The following is a 20855-nucleotide window of genomic DNA, read 5'->3' on the forward strand; positions in this document are numbered from 1 at the left end:
GCAAGTATATGCTTCCTGTGGATTACATCGCAGAAAATAACAAATCTCTGTTCGCGGATGTTAAAGATTAATTTTCTATTAGCGGTACCCGCACAGCTTTGCCGATAGTAGAAAATTAAAAGGTCGTTTGGTTCGCCTGTATATTCACAAATAAGTTATGATGAATTTCTTGCCAAATTGCTATGGCTATTTGCTCGCATATGTTACGGTTCCACGTTATGATAGCTTGGAAATTTACTTGTCCACATTATGATGATTTCCTCGGTAAAATGTTCTTAAACTTGGAATAGAAAAAGAACAAAATCGAGTTTTCGAAAAATCGCTTCGAGGTGCTCATCCCTATGCTACGAACTAATTCTGTGCCAAATTTCATGAAAATCGGCCGAACGGTCTAAGCGTTATGCGCGTAACAGAAATCCAGAGACACAGACTTTCAGCTTTATTATTATTAAAGCCTTTCTTTAAGGAAAAAAGTTCCAGATTTTGGGATTCCGAAAATGGGGTCCCATACTCTAATAATAAATTGGTGTTTAAGCATTTATGCAGTCCATATTGTTTCTGGGAGATGATATAGGGATTAATACTTCTCTCCTTCTTAGAAGAGGATAATTACAAAATCAACATATATATCCAAGGAATTTGGTAAAAAAAGATTTTTGACGAGTTTAAATTTTTTATCAGAAACAAGGCCATTGTTTTATTTTCCCTCTAAACATAACCATTAAATAGTACCGATAATCAAGAGTTCTGTGCATATCAAGTTTCCTTGCATTTCTAAAATTGATAAAATTATGCAAATCAATTTGATAAAAGTGAAAAATCATTGCACATAAGTACTGCTGTTCTGTACTTTTCAAAAGAACTTTTTGAAGTTTCATTTTGCACTTAATATTTGTGTACAGGCGAACTCTTGATCTATGCTTTTTAAAAAGACGAAGTTTCATTGCATAGTTAAAATATTTGTGCAGATTTAAGGTTGAAAAAAAAAAGGTTCTGTAAAAATATATCATTTTACAACTGAAGTTAGTAAAAATTTCAGCTCATTGTTGATCATGCTGATAACTTTCATATCTAAAGTGTCTGAACATCTTTGTAGCAAAATATGAAGCTCTCTGGAAACGGTCTTTGGTGGTGAGCTGAGTAATCCAAAATATGATGGCATCAGCTTGCCTGCGAATACATTTTCACACACCCGCTAAAAGATAAAAAGACAAATTATACATATGTACTGAAAAACCTAATACTATTCAATTAACAGCTTCTCAAATGTTTACAATATTATTTAAAATAAATTCCGCAATAATGATGTGGCTACAGTGGACGCTAGTTAATTGAATCAGTGATTAATTGAATCAACCGTTTAATGAATCAAATTATCAAAAACGGAATAAAATCCAGCTTTATTAAATTAACCGCTTTACTAAATCAGCCGATTTATGGAATCAAAATTGTTTAGAACAAACATGATGCATATAAGCGGCGGCCACTGTATTTGCAACTCCAGCTCTCGAATATGCTACCTTGCGGTGATTTACAAAATCAAAGAGAAAGGTTAAACATTGCATTCCTTAGTGTGTCTGTCGGTAAACATAGCCCGCATTCGATGTATCTTAGATTGCATTCAGCAACAGAAATCATTTTTTCCTTTAATGGTATTCTCAAGCTTCTAAAAATAATGTTAATTTTCATTATTTCCCACTAAAAAGTAAGTTGAATGTCGTAAATGGCAAAAGCGCAAACACAAGAAAACTCTGGATTAACAAACTTTTCACATTTGCATGAAATTATGCTCGTCTGTTCGATGCTTTTTTTTTTTTTTGAAAGATGATAACTTTATACCAGGTGATTTTTCTTTTTACTGTTTTGTGTGAATTTGTAAGAATATAGTTTTTTTTTAAATCTTAAGCTCGAAAAAAGGATTTGATAACATTAGCAGAAGAATTAGGGCTTTTATCTCCGCCCAGTTTAAAGATTAACTAACCTTATTTTATTGCAGCATTTAGTTAGAATATATGGTATGCAAAATATTTTCTTGAATGTATTATCGTAGAACGAAATGAAAAATGTTTAACGCTAAGAATTTTCATCGCTAAAATAGTGCGCCAACTTAACTTTATTGCTTACATTATCAGCTGAAGAGTTTCACCAAAAATTTGTTTAGGGTTATAATTTTAGTATTATGCAAGCTAAGAACCCTTGGTGAGATTTCGCATGTCAGTTATAAACCATTTTTATTTTTTATCATGTGTAGATTAAAATGGTAGAAAGATTACTGAATTCGATAAGTTTAAAGAAATAATGGAAAATCAATCAAAAAGAAAACTTATATTTATATATATGCATACATTTTATTATTTTTTTTACTCTTTAAATAAAGTACATTGATGAAACAATGGTTGAGAAATTAAGGAACTTTCCCTCTAGAATATTTTTATGCAAGTTATTAAGCATTAATTGCTAGTGTAGAATTATTAACACCAATTGAATTTATTGCATGATTTGGAGGACAAAAAATCCTACCTTGAGAGGAACACATGTGTATTTCAATTATTTAAAAAATTAAATATCCACTAACATTTATAAAAATTTAAAAATCAGAGTATCAGAAGTTTTGTTATATCATATTACATGTTATACACTATATTTTCACTGCCCATCCTGTATTTTTTTTTCTATTTAATTGGAAGTATACATGTTTTACAGATGTAACGTACTGCTTTTTGTTACGTCCTAAACAAAAAATGTTACGTCTGTAACACCATTTTTTAAAAAATTGTAATGTTTTAAACTATGGTAAACAATTACTCTGATGAATTGCTAAAAGGACAAAAAAGGATTTCTTTTAATTTTGATTTTTTAGGAAGTAATGACAACTTTGCTAAATTTTTGTTACAAACGTAACATTAAAATTCATCTTTTTTTTAAAATTTAAATTGCCTGATTTCATTTTGCAAAAAAATTAAAATAAATACATGGTATTATTGTATTATGTTAATAGTTCAAACTGTACTGCAATTAATTTTGTTTTTATTTTAATTTTGCCATTAGAAATAAGTATTTGAAAATGTTTTTTTTTCTGATTATTATGAAGACCCGAATATCATATTTCCAACTAGGAAAAAAAATTATTATTTAACTTTTTTTTAAAAATCAGTGCAATATTAGGAAAATACACATTTTTAGCTTTACAATGATATATAATATAGCAACATAAGTACAATATGAAATTTTGACCTACTGGTTTCACTTTTCATGGAATTGCCCTAATGATCATGTGATTGATATTAGACGAAAAATAATGCTTAAGGCAGTTTTCTTCAGTTGGTGAAATATAAGCATAAACGAGATGTTATTGCAAAAAAAAAATTAAACGATTTTAAAGCACTTTTTTTTGTCTTTTTTATACTTGAATATAAATTTAATTCTCCATTCAAGGGTGAATTAGGCAAAATATTTATATGCAGAAAATTTTCCAGTTAGGATTTGTGTTCGCGGAAAGCTTTTCTTCTTGCCAAGTCTGCTAACAGGTCAAACAAAAGGTAAAAAGCACCTTGAATTTAGTTCTTTTTTATTCTTTTTTGGCTGAACATTAAAAATTACAAGTATTAGTATTTAAAAAGAGGATATTTCAAGATGATTTGTGCATATTGGAATTGATATTCTGTAAATTTTAATACACATAATATACATAGTTATCTCCTTAAAAATAATACAGTAACACCTCGTTATATCACGCTTTTCGGGGGACAAAGAAAAAGCGTGATATATCCAAAAGCGCGATAATAACCAAGGTCATAAAAAATAGTTATCCACCCAACATACAAGTATATTAGCATTCATTCTATTTGACATTATTTTTAAAAGGTTCCGATGTAGTTCATTAATGTACCATCACACATATAAACTTTAAATGAGATTGAAATTTAAATACATTTCAGCTTAGAGAGGTGCAACATCAAATGGCGAATGAAGGATCTTTCTTAGGTACCGCGAGATTAAGAGTGAGCATTCCAAAACCTTCTTATTCCCAATAGACTTTCTTATCTCTTTGATTTGCTGTATAATGTGGGGATGTGAAAGCATGTGAAAAGTAAAAATAACCAGATTGTGTCCAGGAAACTCTTTTGCTCGTCCATATCATTCTTCCTTTCTTTGATGCAAATCCCAATTTGTGCAACCAACAGGGTTCGAAAATATCATGATATTTTCAAAAATATCAAAACTATCAGATATTTTGATATATATTTGATATTTTCAATCTCTTTAAATAGTAACTGCATCCTTAAATCCCTGTTATTTATTTTCTTTATTATAATATATAAATTTAAAAATAATGTTTCTTTAATTATATGAAAATATACATTTTATGTAAATATTTATGTACTTTGAACGGTATTTATTAAATTACTGATGAAAGGGGCATGAGCTGTTTCATTCATTTTTACTTCCTTTTACAAAAAAGGAAGTATTGTATTCGCGAAAAAATTTTCACTCAAAAATCGCCCTTAATTTCCATTTTGCTCACCCCCAAATGAATGTTGAGTTTTTTTTTCGATTCGACCACATGCGGAAAAGTGCCTAAGAATGTATAGACACGCGAAATATCCATTTTGACCATCACCGAGGTAATTACAACGACTTTTCTCGTGACGTCTGTATGTATGTGTGTATGTGCGTATGTATCTCGCATAACTCAAAAATGGTATGTCCTAGAAAGTTGAAATTTGGTACATAGACTCGTAGTGGGGTCTAGTTGTGCACCTCCTATTTTGGTTGCATTCGGGTGTTTCTAAAGGGGTCTTTTGCACCTTTTTGGGGGGAAATCATTGTTAATTTCGATGCAAACTCAAGTGGTGTTATAATTTGGCGGTCACTTGGCGATATATCGCCAGTCTTTTGGTTGCCAAGTTTTGTCGCCAAGTTGGCGAAAAATTTGGCGATTTTTTTTTTTTTTTTTTTAAATCTGCTTTCAATGTGGCCATTGCTAGTGATATTTAATGAGTTAGAGAGAGAATCCCATTAAAATTGCAATAATAGGGAAATAGCATTAAATTGGTGTAAAAGGAAGTCATGTGATGCACACATCAGCTCGTTCTTCATTAGCTACTTGTACAAACTTATATAATTCAGAAAAATAAAAATATAAGCATTTGTCAGTGTATAGCCACAAAACATTTTAATTTCTTCTGACCAACTTTTAATTTTCAAGTAGGTATTTTAAATCTATATTAAAACGGTTACAGTAATAACACTTTTATAATTATAAAATAAAAGAGGAATATTGTTATTGCATCATATTAATGATATATATCATATACATATTACATTTTGATAATTTTAGTAATACATTAATACTTATATGAATAATACATATACCTTTTATACTGCAAATACCGTAGTTCAAAAAATAAATATCGGATATATATAGTGAGATATATCGAGCGATATATATATCAGCACCTCCAGCAACCAAGCACAAACTTTTATGTAAAAGGCAGGGCGTATGTTTTCTTCAACTTGGTCCAGTATGACACCTGCCTGCTCTCTCACTCATTGTAAAGGGGTTAGTATCAATACAAAAGAAACTGTCAAGTAGTTTACAAACTATCTTAAACTGAAATTCTCTGCGGGTATGTACCTTTGGATGACAGCTACTGCCGCTGCTCTTCCAGCGAATGTAAAAGAAGAGAAGCATTTTTGTTTTGTTCATTGACAAAATAAAGAAGAAAGAGACCTTTTCTGCTTGTAATACCAATATGTTTTCATACATCATTTCAAACTTAAAGCAAGATTTTTTTTTACTTTAATGTTTTGGGAGACAGAAGAAAAGAGTTATATATCGGAATGAGCGATTAACAAGGCGCAATATAACAAGAGGCTACTGTATAAACATTTGCTTTGAGTTGGTTGTTTTGAATGTTCAGAACATATTTTCAAACAAGTAATTACCTGAAAATTGTTATCCAGAACTTTGGCTTCACATTTTTGACTAGTGACATTGCACAAACCTTTGCAGTCCAGAAAAGAGCAATCTTTATTATTTGAACAACTTTCTGTAGAAACCATGTTTTGTATGAGTGATGGCTCAAAGAACACCATATCCATGTCTAGCAGTTTAATGTTGTCAGTTTTATCCAAACCAAAATGTCCAACTTTAATATCACAGAAATGAAGGAGCGGGAAATATTTTTCAGTGTCTTCTAAAAACTTGATTATTTTTAGTGCAAAACTTGCTCTTTTGGTAAAATTTTCTTGCCAAGAAGGATAAAATATTTCAAAATAATTATTAAGTGGTTGAATAAATTCAACAATGTAAAAGAACCCACAAGTGCCAAGAACTTTGGGAAATATGTTCACTTCTTCAAAATATTTCATTAATAAATATTCACTTTGTTGGACTAAAAACCAAATGTTGCTCATAGCTATGTTTTGAATTGAAACTGGAAGGTGAGGAAAGTTTAGCATATTTCTTGTCCATAACTTAGTTAGAAGATTCAATGATTCATTACTAGTAGGCTTTAATGTTATTCCAAGGTTTGTTTGTATAGTATTGGAGATCATGGAATAAAATATGTCAATGTTTGGATGGACTTTATTTCCTTCGCTATCTACATAAAAAACTTGGTCAAAGTCATCATAATTTTGTTTACTGGATTTCACTACCACTTGATCGTTGAAATAAATAGCTTCAAATACGACATCTTTTCCCACATGATTTGGAAGACAGTTATTTGGCTTGAGAGTGTTTAATTCACAGAGATCTGCACACATGTTGCCAAGAGCTTCTCGATTTTGGTATTTATCACACTAAAATAAGAAGGAAGAAACACATTTTAAACAAAGATTTAGCTATACAAATACAAAGTAAATTCTATAATTCATTCAAAAAAAGATTTTAAAAATTGAAATTATGAGAAATTAGATGCACTAAAATTTAAAATCAGTATAAGAAGCACATTGCAATAAAAATTACACTTAGGGGGATTCAGGGTTCTTTTACTGTCTTCAATTATTTTAATATGGTTAATATTTTTCATTTTAATTTATAAGCAACAAATCTGTTCCTCAGAGCCAGACGGACACAAGTCCAAAAATTGCAATTATCCGTTTATTAGTGCATTGTATGAAAAAGCCTATTCCGCATCAAGCCATGTTAACTTAATTCTTTTTAAAAAACCCTTTTCAAATTTTTACCAGCATTAAAAGAGCACACGTCCCATCCTTTGCATGTAGCAGAAAAAGGTTTTCCTTGCTCCTGTAAAATTACCATAATGTGACTTACGTTCTTCTGACTCTGAGGAAAAGAAATAGCACTTTGTCTTATAAATCCTATGAATAAAAAATCGTGGTACATTTTCTTTTAAATAGTGTTCATCAAGATGGAGCAATATATTGAGTTCATCTCCTAAAAAAAGATCTTTTATCTAACTTTTTTTTTCTTTTTGCAATTTCCTCATTTTTTTATCATAAAGAAAAAAAAATCTGATAGCATTTTATCAGACCTAGAACCTGGGATAGGTTGGTTCTTTTTTAGAAGACCATAAAAACGAAAATTTTTCGAACTGTACAAAAAATATTCTAGTAATAGTAGCAGTGAAGTTGCTGAAGACCCAAGTTGTGTTGATTCTTACAAAAATGCAGATGCTTATGGCACATGATGAAGTAAAAGTTGATGCATTTAATATTTAGTTCAATAAACAAAAAATGAAAATAGCTTACTTACAATGTTGGGTATTATTTATTATTAAAATTAAATTGAAAGATGTTTGGCAAATATGAACCAACGTACCTGGGCTGTTTAGCCCACTTTACCAGGTTCAGTTAAAAAATAAGTCTAGTCTGGGATGATGAGAAATATTTGATGAAACTTATGGCAGAAAGAACTTTTTAATGAGATATTGTATTTTAGATTTATTTTAATGAGGTAAAGTAAAAAGTGATTTTATAAGTAAAATATAAATGTTTGCATTTCAAGTCAAAGCAGGAATAAGCAATCTTCCTTATCAATATTTTTGTTAGCATAGGCGACAAAACTCATCACCTATAACAACTATCCTATAAAAAAGGTGCTTTCGCCAAAATATTTTCTCCAACTACAGTACTGATTATTATAGGATATATATGTTTTTAAACAGCAGGCTACAGATTGCATACTGATGAAATTTTTCAAATACATATGTGGTGCATATAATAATTGGTGGCTAACACTTGGTCAGACATATCACTTTTCTGTGAACGAGGTCAAAAGAGATGCCTGGTCTTTAACTTAACTGCATTATAAAGCTTGTGAGGGTGGGGAAGAAGTTTATCTATTTTAAAATAATTAAAGCTCTGAAGCCTAAAAAGTGTTGGTCAATATTATCCAGCAAAATCTTAGATAAAGACAGGATGATATGAGACAGGAAAATGCTTTTTTGATGGTCACAGAACCGTAAACATTTTAGCTTACACAAATTGTTTATTTTTACTACTACCTTCGTATTTAAAAACTGACATTCGTTCAACAAATTTTTCCTTAGTTAAATGATTTTATAATTGTGTGACTTATATTTAATACATTGAATCCTTATATCCGTGTTCATATATATCATGGTATTTTCTTACAACTATGCCATACTTACAATAGTAAACACAGCGTTTTCGACATCGATGAATGAGCATTTTGAATACGACACGAAATTTATATAAATAGTAAGTACACAGATTGTTGGGAGAAGCAAACACATAAAACATATCGTTTTCTTTCGGCAAATACATTTACGAATTATGCATAAAAATCGAAGAGTAAAACGATCGAATATTCTACGAGTGAAAACTACAGACATGACTGAATAAAAACAACAAGTTTTCACTCATAATTATCGCATTTTGACGCAATGAGGCATGAATGATACTTAGGCATGATTTTCATTTCCATTCGTCTCGTTAAAGCTCTAACGTAAACATTGAGCGACGTAAACAAAGTGCTACAGTTGCAGTTAGTATGCAATTAAGTGCAGTAAGCTGAAAGCGTTACTCCGTGGTATGTTCAACTGGTTAACCGGTGATTAACCGCACTTTCCAATTAGAGTCCCTTCTTTCATGTAGGGAGTCTGTCTATAGTGAATTTATCGAGAACTCATAGTGGAAGTAATAACAAAGCAATGTGACACTTGGCGATACCGTTGTCTGAATGGCGATGGAATTGCGAAAACAGCGCCAATCAGAATCAAAATGTTCCTGAGAGGAATCGCCAATCTAATGAGTAATTCATGAAAATGTCAAATGTTGGCGCCAAACAGAATCCCTCTTTGTTTAATTCTGCTGTTAATTATTCCTAAATGCACTATAGTCTATACAGGCATCACCACACTAGAGACTGTCTCTAGTGTGGTGTCGATATAGAGGTCCTTATCGTGGCTCTATGCGGAGGCAGTGATGAAGTTTATTGTGAATATATGCGATTAATATTTTGGCAACAACCATATTTTGTTTATTTTGTAAGATTTCTGAATTATAAGCAACTTCATTTAAATCAGCATATTATTAGTATTAATTCATAAATATTAATTTTCCACGAGTCTTCATTCATTGAGAAAATCGAACCTCAATCTATTTGACATACACAGCGTAAATTATATCTGAAGTTCATGAGTATTATCTTTAGGTCTTGTAAGTATTTAATGTCACGGAACGAAACAAAATAATTAATTGTCTTTGCGCATTAAATTTGGAAGAAATTATGATAACGTGGAACATTTGGCACGATTGTAAAGTTTTTAGCCAAACTAGTCAAAACAAATCGCTTTGCCTTTGAAACGTTTCCAAAAACGATGTTGCTGAAATTTAAACACACTTTTGAAATTTTTAACAAAACAGGAACTACTTTGATATACCCCCCAAATCGGAAATTTGGCGACTTTTTTTGTTTTTGTTGACACAAAACTTTGTTGCCACAAAAACTGTTGCCACAAAACTTTTAAGAAAACTCAAAAAATGGTACAAAATACATGAAAATACTAAATTTGGCAACAGTAAAAACCTAAAAGCTGAAAAAACCTAAATTGGCAACACCAAAATAAGGAACAGCAACCCTAAAAAGTCCGTAGGGAATGCCAGATTTGGCGCGTAATTTTTGGGGGTGTATATCAAAGTTATACCACAAAACAAACTATTAAACAAGACTAAAAATTCAATTTAAGCAATAGGAACTTTATTCGCCAATTTCGCATGTTCCATGCTGTGATAGTTCTCCCGAAATTCGTTTGAATGTTGATGTGCGAAACTCTCATTCGTACACAACAAGTTCAATGCCCTTCTCACTTTTAACCACAGGTAGTGCAAAAAGGGTATACCCAGCAGCACAACAGTATCGGCCAATGTCATATTCACGGTGTTTGGTAGATTGGCCAATATCTGGTAAAGTTGGGTCGGCCAGCGTAAAACGGCTAACTTTTTTACAATATTGGACAATACTCGTTGCCAGTATTGGCCAATACTGGCAAATCAAAATTGGCTAATGTTGGCCTGTAATTTTTCCCCAGTATTGGCAGATACTCGGAGCGAGTTTTGGCCAATATCGGTTAAAGTTGGGTTGGCCAGCGTCGAATGGTTGACTTTTTAACAATATTGGGCAATACTTGATGCCAGCATTGGCCAGTACCGGCAGAACTAAATTGGCCAATACCGTTGTGAGGAGTAATATCTTCTCGTGGAATTGGGCCTCTTATTGCCCTGAGGCGGAGAATCACAAGTGAAAATTATCGAATCCATTCTCGTCGATCATTCCCGTATGTTTCAGACTCTTTATCCGGGAGAACGTCTGGTGTTCCAAGATGAGAACGCCCCTGTTCACACAAGCACCACTATGTTCAAACATGGTTACATATGAGCATGACGATGAAGTGGAACATCTAACGTGGTGTCCTCAGTCCCTGATCTGAATATCATTGAGCCTTTGTGGGTTTTTTTTTTAAAGAAGAACGTCCGTGCGCGATTTCCTTCTCCACACATTTTATCTGAACTCGAGGCGGTTTGCACGAGGAATGGGTGCGAACCCTAATGAACTACATTCAAGACCTTTATTTGTCAGTCCCAAGTCGAATACAAGCTGTCATTCAGGCAAAGGGTGGCCCAACTCCTTATTAATAAAAGATTTTCCTTTTTTTCACAGGTATTCCTATTGTTTTATCCCATACCTGTATATTTGCAGTTTTACACGAATTCACAAACACTCTCAATTTTTTTTTAGGAATAACTCCTTACATCTCCGAGACGACCTACGGAAGTGATCTAAATAGGGATCTAAAGGAGGTATTAATTTTACGAGATAAATATTTTTTAAACGGCACGTAACTCATTTTTATGAACAATCTAAATAACTTGTAGTTCTTTTCTTTATTATAGGGAGGATTCCTCTCGATGTTTGTTCGCCACATCTTTTCAATAGTATGTTTTACTTGCATTTATAAAGTTCAGACGCAAAACACAAACTTTGTAGCAGGTGAAAGCATCAAGTCAAAAATTGATGATGCTATTGGGGACAAAGATTTAGACCTCGAGGTTAGAGAACAAAATTACCAGAACTGTGGAAATTCAGACAAATGTAAAAGAGAGGACCGCGATCCTAATAGTATTTCCGTAGCTAATGAGAATTTTGGTGAAGTTAAAATGCGGGAAAAGGGAGATCATGTACTTAAGAACAGTGGAAGGTTCAGAGCAAAAAGTAATAACACAAATAATAAGGGAAAATATAGACCCAAAAGTTATGAAATGAAGAACAGCGAAAGAAGTAGAATCAAAAGCAATGAGATGAAGAATAGGGAAAGATATAGGCTAAAGAGTAAGGAAATGAAGAACAGGGAGAGAAATAGAACCAAAAGTAATGAGATGAAGAATAGGGAAAGATATAGACTAAAGAGTAATGAAATAAAAAATAATGAAAGATACAGAGCAAAAAGTAATAAAATGAATAATGAAAAACACAGAATAAAAATTAATGAAACAAAGAACAGTGGACGATATATAAGCAGAACTAATAAAATGAAATACAGGGAACGATATAAAGCCAAAAGTAACAAATTAAAGAATGATGAAAAAGCTAGGACAAAAAGTAATGGAATTAAGAGTGATGGAAGATATAGAACTAAAAGTAACGAAGCAAAAGATAACGGAAAATCGAAAACAAAAAGTAATAAAATACATGACCAGAACGAAAATGATGTGTCCAAGGCTAATATCAAGGTTAGAAATATTCAAGAGTCCAAAGTTTTTTTCAGCAATGCCACACTTTTAAGTACTGCTTTACCTATAAGTAATATAAAAAGCATTGAAAGGATTGAAGAATTAACAACGCATATAGCAAAAATTTCTACGGACTTAAAGTTAAGAAGTGGTACGGAGTATGTTGCCACTGGAGTTATTAATTCTGAGTCCGCCGAAATCCCAGTTACACGACATTCTAGAGAAATTTATGGATACCTTGACAATGATCTCGTTTATGAAAACAGATTACCTGAACCCGTGAACCAAATAAAGTATTCTACGTTGGAGTTTTTGAAGGTAGATAATGAAAATATTCCTCGTGGTGTAGAAAGCTTGACAACAGTCATAATGGATTTTGATACTTCTGACACAGCAGTTATTGGAAGTGATGTGAATACAAAGAAGAAAAGGCGTGGTGAAAATCCAGCTAAGGAAGTACCAGTATTCTATAGCAGAGGTTTGATACCCAAGAACTTTCCAACCTTTAGGGATGCTTCATTGAGAAATATTCAGCAGTCTTCATTTAAAGAGCAACGTTTTAGTGGTGAAGATTATGAAGATAAATTCGAAATGGATGCGAAATCGAAAAAAGATATCAGCAACGTTATGTCTAGAAGTAATCCGACAGATGAGTACGCTTTATAGAAACATTACTATTGTTTTCTTATTAATAATATAATAGTGTAGGATAGTCTCACCAGTAAGTGAACGCTTACACACAATTTCAGTTTCATAAATTAGTAACATCACTTTAAAAACTGTAGCATTTGGTATATGACAGTAAAAGTATTTTTATTGGTATGTGTATGTAGTTGTTACAGAAAGGGAAAAAAACTGGACTGCTTCAGGTTTTGAGGGGGTTCAATTAAAAAATGGTACAACAACCCAGTGATAGAACGCCTCTAACGAGTTCACAAACGCAAAACTCTACTCAATAACTATGTAGCATTTATTTTATTGCTTTACCCCGTTTTTATCAACGCGGTTTTGCTTGAACAAAGCGTTACAAGCAGAACACTTAGCATAATTTACTTAATATAAACTTGAACCTTAAATGCTTGACACAAATTATTTCAATTAACTTTAATGTAAAAAAAAGCGTGGGGTGCTTCATATCAATTATCTTAAATTTCTTCTGCTTATAGTCCTATGCAAAAATATAAATAAACAACAATCCACGGGTTTTTTGGTTTTTTTTTTTTACATTAAAGTCAATCGTTTGGTAAATTATTTTATCATACCCAAAATCCTCAAACTATTTTTCACTTTTTAGTTAATATTGCTACAAAAGTGTTTTTTTTCCTTCAGTTTTTTAAACTATAATTTTCCAAAGGATAGGTTTCATATTGTGCACTGTTCTTAAACGAGCGTTTTATAATTTTATTCATGCTACGGAATGAAATGACAATTTTAAAAACAAATAATCTGAATTCAAAGAAAATTATACATGCACACGGATGTCACCCAGGGCGGTAATTTCTGGTGTCACTCCCCCTCCCCCCTCCAAGAAAAAACTTTAAATGTTCCGTGTAAGCGTGGCTTTAGTACGATTCTCGGAGGCAACTCATTTTAACTTGTTACCGGCACCTTGCCAATCGAACTAACTTGGCTACGCGTTGCTTAATCAGTGAGTCATTTGTTTCATAATCAGAAATAACTAGGACCCATGGGCAGAGTTAAAAGATGGTTTAAGGGAGCTAAGCCCCACTTGAAAGCTTATTAACCTCCCCAAATAGAAAAAAAAGCAAACTAGGTTTAAAGTCTTTTTTCTACATGTGTATCTCTTTAACAGTTATTTTCTTTTTCTAAAAAATAACTCCTTCAAAGCGTTTTTTCTTCTCTCATGCCTTGATTTCTGCTCATTATGCATTTGTTGTTGCTAACAGTGTTGGAAAATTTCCCAAAAAGAGCTCTCAAACCGTCTCGCCTCACCAAACATCATCAAAGATGGCCTAAAAATGCAATAGTAGTCCTTCAATTTCGAAGATTTTCCAAAGGACAGTATCCTCCTCTTCTCTAGCGTCGAAAGATTAAAATTTCGTTTTTAAAGCTACCATATCAAAAACTCTTCGGAGAATAGTACATGAATCCTGAACCTTTTCTTGTTATCAATATTATTCCTTGAAACGCCTTTCTAAATTTCGAAAATGCCTTTTAAGACTTAAATTACGAAAAACTTTCGGTGGAGAATACCCAAACTGACACCCTTTCCCTAATGTTAATCTCAAAGATAGCCTGGAATAGCGCCTTCAAGATTTCGATTTCGAAAATTTTCCGAAGAATAACGCTACCTCTCGCCTCTGCTTACCCAACGTCTCCAAAAAGATAAAATTACACTTTTAAATTTTCAATTTCAAAAAACTTCCCAGGGGCGAACCCCCTTTCCTTTCCAAAGACACCCAAAAAATGATTTCACTTTCAAAAAAGATTTCGGAAGGGAACCCCAATCTGAACCTCCTTCCTCCTCAACCTTTTCTTCCTATTGCTACCAAGAAATCAGTATCAGTGTATATGGAACCAATAAAGAGAGCAAAAAATTGCAAACAAATTTTATCTCTGTCGATATTAGTGTTGATCCACCATTCTAAGAGTCAAATTCAGCTATAGATTCTGACAAACATTCTCTCATTTTCTTAAACAGAAAAATCACGAAATTTTCTTTTCAGAGACGATGATACGGACATCGTATATGGCTCACGCTGTGATCAAATGGAAAAAGGTGAATGTTGGTTTGTTCGAGAAATAGGGGATACTCTTACTTTGACAGTAAACATCACAAGCGCGAAAGGAGCAGACGCATTCGTTGTCCGGTGGCATAAGATTTACTACAAAAGAAGCAAAAATAAAAGAATTGCCCTGGAAATTCAACCTGGTAAGACGATAGCTGTAGAAACTATGAAAATATAAAAACCACACCCACATAATCTCAATGCATTAATTTCCTAAAGACAGAGAATGGTGGGGGGGGGGGGGATTCCTTTCCGTACTAGTGATGTTCCGGATATCCGTATCCATAGATATCCGAGGGGGAAAATAAAGATCTGTATCCATTACTTTTTTGGCGGATCTTAAACGGATCTTTTCCTATTCTAAAAATTCTTTAATATTTGAATAAAGGACTCTAATTCCGTTTAAATTAGGTTTTATTCCTTATTTAAATTATCAGGGATCATTTCCGAAGCCAATTTGTACCCCCCCCCCCCTCACAAAAAGGAAAGGGCAACAAGTTTTAAAAGTGTGTATCTGTTTGTCTATTTGTGAGTAGCTTTAAAAAGTTGTTCTCGCAACACAGTTAAAAAAAAAAAAAAAATTTGAATTCTGAAATTTTGAATTCAAATTATGTTTTTCGCTATCACGAACTGAGACAGGACCCTACTCATTGGAGTTATTGTTTCTAGAAACGGCTCCTGTCCCCCCCCCTCCCCAAGCCTGCCTCTCCTCCTGGGCGGTTACGTGTGCATAGTTCTGTGTGTGCGTGGACCTGTGTGTATGCACGTAGGCGTGTGTGAGGGTATGTGTGTGAAGTCATGTGTGTGTATGTGTGTAAACGTGCGTGTGTGTAGGACATGGACGCCTCCTACCAGGAGAAGCGGGTAGCTCAAAACCGGAGCAGCCGCGCCGCGCCGCCAGCAGAGGACGGTGGGCGGTGGTGCTGCATAGGCTTCTGGTTCAAGTTGAAAAAGGCACGGACACCAAAAATGGTCAAATGAGAACAAAAAGCAATCGTGATTGCTCAAAAAAAATATGCAGTGGATAGGGACCGCATAAAAAAAGTCCCATATGGAAAATAACTCGAAAACTTACAAAATTGTAGACTTTAAGCGAAAAGTGGTGATAATTTTTGCCGAGTATTTGAATAAAATTTTCCGATAAGGAAATTTTTGGGAGCTCACAGTGACTTCCCATCATGGTGCCTATGTCGTCACTTGAAGATACTACCTCGCACTCGTTTTAAAAATAATTTCGTCAATTGGATCCCAATCTGATTGAAGTTTTAATGTACTGCACAAATAAATAAATAAATAAATAAATAAATAAGAAAAAAAAATCGCACCCCCCCCCCCCCAAAAAAAAAAAATCGCACATAAAAAGACAGCATAAAAACTGGTTTGGGTGTACTGATTTTAAAACCTGCTTTGTAATTAAGCTTGTTCCCAATGGGGTTGTTTCCTTCAGTCAAAAGTAGTACTTTTTGTCACTGAAATTGATAGAATAAGCAAAAAAAAAAAAAAACATGGACCCAGAAAATACTTTCATTTCTCCAACAGTTATTTTTTAATTAATTTTTAAAAAGTCCGATTTTTGAAACAAGGCGTGGTCTTGATGACGTCACAAATGATGCACTTTGCCACATCTTTCTACCGCGATTCCACGTTATGATAATCGAGAAACGAATTAAAATTGCGCTCTACGCTTGCTATCAACCGTATCGTTGCCAATACACGTGAGTAAAGATGCGAATTAAATATTTTGCTCTGTAAATGGCAACAGAGAATGGCATTTCATCATTTGCGATGTCATCGGACAGAAACATAAACATTGAAAGCGCGCCGATTCAAGTAATTTTTTAAAAATATTAAACTTAAACAAATTATTTAAAAAATGATCAGATCCTATGTTTTTAAGCATGCTTTAAAAAAAAAATGCTTTTAAAATTTTGGAAACGACCCCATTCTGTGATGAGCTAACAATGAGTAAACAGCAACAAACTCTCCCGTCATTCAGATTCCGCGGTTACGTACTACTTCCAGTATTTCGTCTTGCGCTAAATGCACAAGTGCAAACCCTGAGAGACGGGATTTTGCCGCTGTTGCTCGCGTTTTTCAAACCAATTTTTAACTCAACGTTTTTGTTTTTGAATGTAAAAGGAAGACTCCCGTGGAATATGATATGGGGTGCGAATGGTCGAGAGCTACGGATTGATCCAGTGACAAACTATGACGTGGATCCAAATGCAATTGCTGCAAAAGTTTTTGAGGTAGAGAGGAAAGATGGCAGGAAGCTCTTTCAGAAAAAGAAAGAACTCAAGTTTCACATCGACATACCTGCTATAGGTAAGTACAACTGGAAGATCTAATACAGAGTTTCCCAAACTGTGGTCCGCGGACCCCCGGTGGCCGTGAGTGCATGCCAGGGGTCCGCGATGCCATCCAGCTAAAACGTTAAATAAAATTGAGATTGAGGGGCCAGTAACAGTATTTTAATTCAAAAAGAAAGCACAGTTATACGGAATCAAAAAGTTCTTGTTTAAGTACATGCAGGGCGCAGCAGCTCCTCCCCTCCCTTCTCGGAACTCAACATACTACACATTAATTAATTTTGTGTGCGTAACTTAACGCACTTAAACTAAGCTAACACTGAAATACACCGCCAGCTCAGTCCTCGGCTGGAAATGACTGAGCTGGCGGTGTATTTCACGTATTTCTGCTTTAGCCCTGGCTAATGGGCGGTAATTTACTGAATATAGGCTAACAGTGTTTTGTTCCCTAACTTCAAAAGTTCATATTTATTAGTAAACTTGTTGCAGAAATTTGGTAATAACATTTTTATTCCTAATTGAATTTCAAACAGAATTTTACTTCCATTGCTCAAAATAATAATGTAAGAAATGAAAACCAGAAAAGAGCTCTGAAAAATATATTTGAAAAAAAATAAATAAATAAAAAATTAACTGTGTCAAATCTTTTTTTTTTTCTTTTTTTCGCTCGCCGAGGTGGCAGGGGGCGACGTTCGTAATTTTTCCGGAGAGGGTCCGCGGAGTTCTGAAGTTTGGGAACCTCTGATCTAATAGACAGTTCTTGGAAAAAGAAATCGACACATCTTTATGATAGTACTAGCAAATGTACCCGGCGTTGCCTGGGTCAGTAATAATTGTAAGAAACAATCGCTACTTTCTTTCGTTTTCTGTTTTAACTCAAAGAACTCAAAACACACCGCTTTGACGTGATTAAAAATCGAGCTTCTTCCTTACCCATAAAAGTAAAATAGCAATAAGTGTAAAGAACCAACGAATATTCATTTAGAAGCGAAAGCACGAATTTAAGCATATTAAAATTTTGAAGAATTTACAAAATATGAACTAACAAAAACAAAGATCACTAAAAAAACCGTGCGCTTCATTTAATTAAATAGTACACACACGCACACAGAAGAAGAAAAAAAAGCTCTCTACTATAAGCTTTAACTCTGAACTAAAGCTCTCCTACCCTCAGGGTGCGAAACGTAGAGTTTCCAAATGTTTAAATGACTTTAAACTCATGTTTGCTCCGGAGAAGCCTTGATTCAAAATTTTCATTACAATTACTTTTAATATTGCTGTTGTTAGGCAACGAATTTTTGTAAAAAAGGGTTTTATGTTTAATCACATAGAGTAAAGAAGTTACATAGAGAGGCCCTGCTATACTAAGAAATTGAAGCCTGACCGCTATATCCAAAGATCCTTAGCTTCTTGCTAAGCATTTTATGATACATCTTGATTCCAAACATTCCATTACTGAATCTCAATTGGTTGTTAATTTAAACTTAAATATTGTTGCAAGTTTATGGAGCACGTTTTTGAAATTGCATTAATACATGAATTAAAATTCAAACCAATCCGCCAGCTACTTTATACGGTCTCTTTGCGAGATTGGTGAAAACTATACTCGCGAAGTGATCACGTTATCATAACCCCGCTAATCATTGCACCACTGTACCCCACAATTCCGGCTTCAATTTCATCTCCTTCTTACCATAGACGGGGCCTCTCTATGTATATTTCTTTACTCTATATATGGTGATGCAGCTATCTATGGTGAAAAAATGGTTGAAATCCGTCCAGTAGTTTTGACGTTTACCCCGGACATCCGGACAGAGCTTAGACCTTTATGTATAAAGATAAGGATGCAACTCCTAAGAAAGCAATAAATGTCATGCTTGCTCCAGAGAGGCCTTGATTCAAATTTTACATTGTAATTACTTTTAACATTCCTGTTGTTAGGCAACGAATTTACCCAACAATGGATTTTATATTCAATCATTCAATGGGGAAATTACATGAAATTTGCTGTTTTCCACCATAACTTTTGAAATCTAAGTTTTTAAGGAACAAATTATAGCCTAAGTTGTTCCCCGATTATGTAGCTATCTATGGTGAAAAAATGGTTGAAATCCGTCTAGTAGTTTTGACGTTTACCCCGGACATCCGGACAGAGCTTAGACCTTTATGTATAAAGATAAGGATGCAACTCCTAAGAATAAATGTCATGCTTGCTCCAGAGGCCTTGATTCAAATTTTACATTGTGATTACTTTTAACATTCCTGTTGTTAGGCAACGAATTTTTCCACCATAACTTTTGAAATCTAAGTTTTTAAGGAACAAATTATAGCCTAAGTGGTAGAATTACGGTAACCGGGTCGCGTTGGCGTATTTTTTCAAAAACTGCCAAATTTGGCACCTACGACTCAATGTAAATAAAGTACTACAATGTAAACAAAAGAAATCATCAAATAAGAGTTGACCCAAATACAAGGGGCGGAGCTTCGGATTACTCAAACTATCACCTTGGTAACTACAACTGATTATTAACCTTTTTCTTTATCTGATTGCAACTGTAAAGAAAAAAAAAGCATTAAAATTCTTTTCTCCCTTTTAAAATATCGCAAAATATGGAAAGAAACAAATGATTAAGCCTATTTTTTTCTTTATAGTATTATATTATTTTTCTTACTTTGAAATAAAGTTTGCAGAAAAGACAAATGAGAGGTAACTTTTTTTCAAGATGTTAACTTAAACGTGGGAAGATAAAGCGCAGTATCTACGGAGATGAATATTTGAGACATAAAAAGAAACGTGTTTTGGGAATTCGATACTAACAATAGCGAAATGATGGAATTTGACCTTTTTGTTTTTTCAGTGGAAAGCAAGTAAGGAAGCTTGTACAAAAAAGCTGTACAACCCATGACGAAAATGCGAAAAAAAATTTTAAGTAAAAATTTTCCGATACTGCTCTTTACGTTCCCATTGCAGTAATATTGAACTCATTTTTTTTCTGTAGGAAAAGAAATAAAATATCATGATGTATGTGAACGAAAAGGTTCATTACGTATATGGTGTTAAACTTCCTATCAACATGCTTAATTTCCTAAGGAACATTAAAATGAAACATAAATTTTTACCGAAATTTAACAACAGTTAAAGTTGGATAGAACGCGACATTAGTCAGAAATAATCCGAGAAAAATCCATTAAAAAAACCTACTGTTTAATTAAGACTTAAAACGATCTACTAAATAAATTAAATCACATCAAAATATCCATTCAGAGAACGTTATCATAACTAAAATTATAATACTAACTTACTGAATAAGTGATTACGATAATTAATAAATTTTAAATACAAGATAGAACAATAAAACATAAAGGAAATAACATACTGCGAACACATTCCAAAAACGTATCCAAAAGGTATGAATAACTAATTTTAAAATCTATAACTTAAAAGAGTTAAAAGTGACAAAAATTTTTCGATGTAAAATTTCATAAAATGTTTCGAAGATATGAAATTTGAAAAAACACAATATGTTGCCAATTTTCAGAAAAAAAATCACCTTTGAGAAAATTTAAAATTATA

General features: G+C 33.3%; 2 protein-coding genes across 2 annotated transcripts in view; one reads left to right on the plus strand and one right to left on the minus strand.

Moving 5' to 3' along the window:
- Positions 1–1006: 1006 nt before the first annotated feature.
- Positions 1007–10365, minus strand: LOC129220767 (divergent protein kinase domain 1C-like). The gene is made up of 3 exons (XM_054855196.1): positions 10303–10365; positions 5950–6807; positions 1007–1195 (listed from the first exon to the last, which is right to left on the minus strand). The coding sequence occupies exons 1-3, from the start codon at positions 10363–10365 to the stop codon at positions 1007–1009; spliced, it is 1110 nt and encodes a 369-aa protein (XP_054711171.1).
- A 659-nt stretch (positions 10366–11024) lies between these two features.
- Positions 11025–20855, plus strand: part of LOC129220768 (uncharacterized) — a 36362-nt gene continuing 26531 nt past the window's right edge. Inside the window, exons 1-5 of the mRNA XM_054855197.1 lie at positions 11025–11028; positions 11231–11292; positions 11386–11909; positions 14910–15115; positions 17112–17297. Of these exons, the coding sequence (XP_054711172.1) occupies positions 11025–11028; positions 11231–11292; positions 11386–11909; positions 14910–15115; positions 17112–17297 (982 nt within the window). The remainder of the gene's footprint in view (positions 11029–11230; positions 11293–11385; positions 11910–14909; positions 15116–17111; positions 17298–20855) is intronic.

The sequence above is a fragment of the Uloborus diversus genome, chromosome 4 (assembly GCF_026930045.1).
Source record: "Uloborus diversus isolate 005 chromosome 4, Udiv.v.3.1, whole genome shotgun sequence".
In the NCBI taxonomy this organism is placed as follows: Eukaryota; Metazoa; Arthropoda; class Arachnida; order Araneae; family Uloboridae; genus Uloborus; species Uloborus diversus.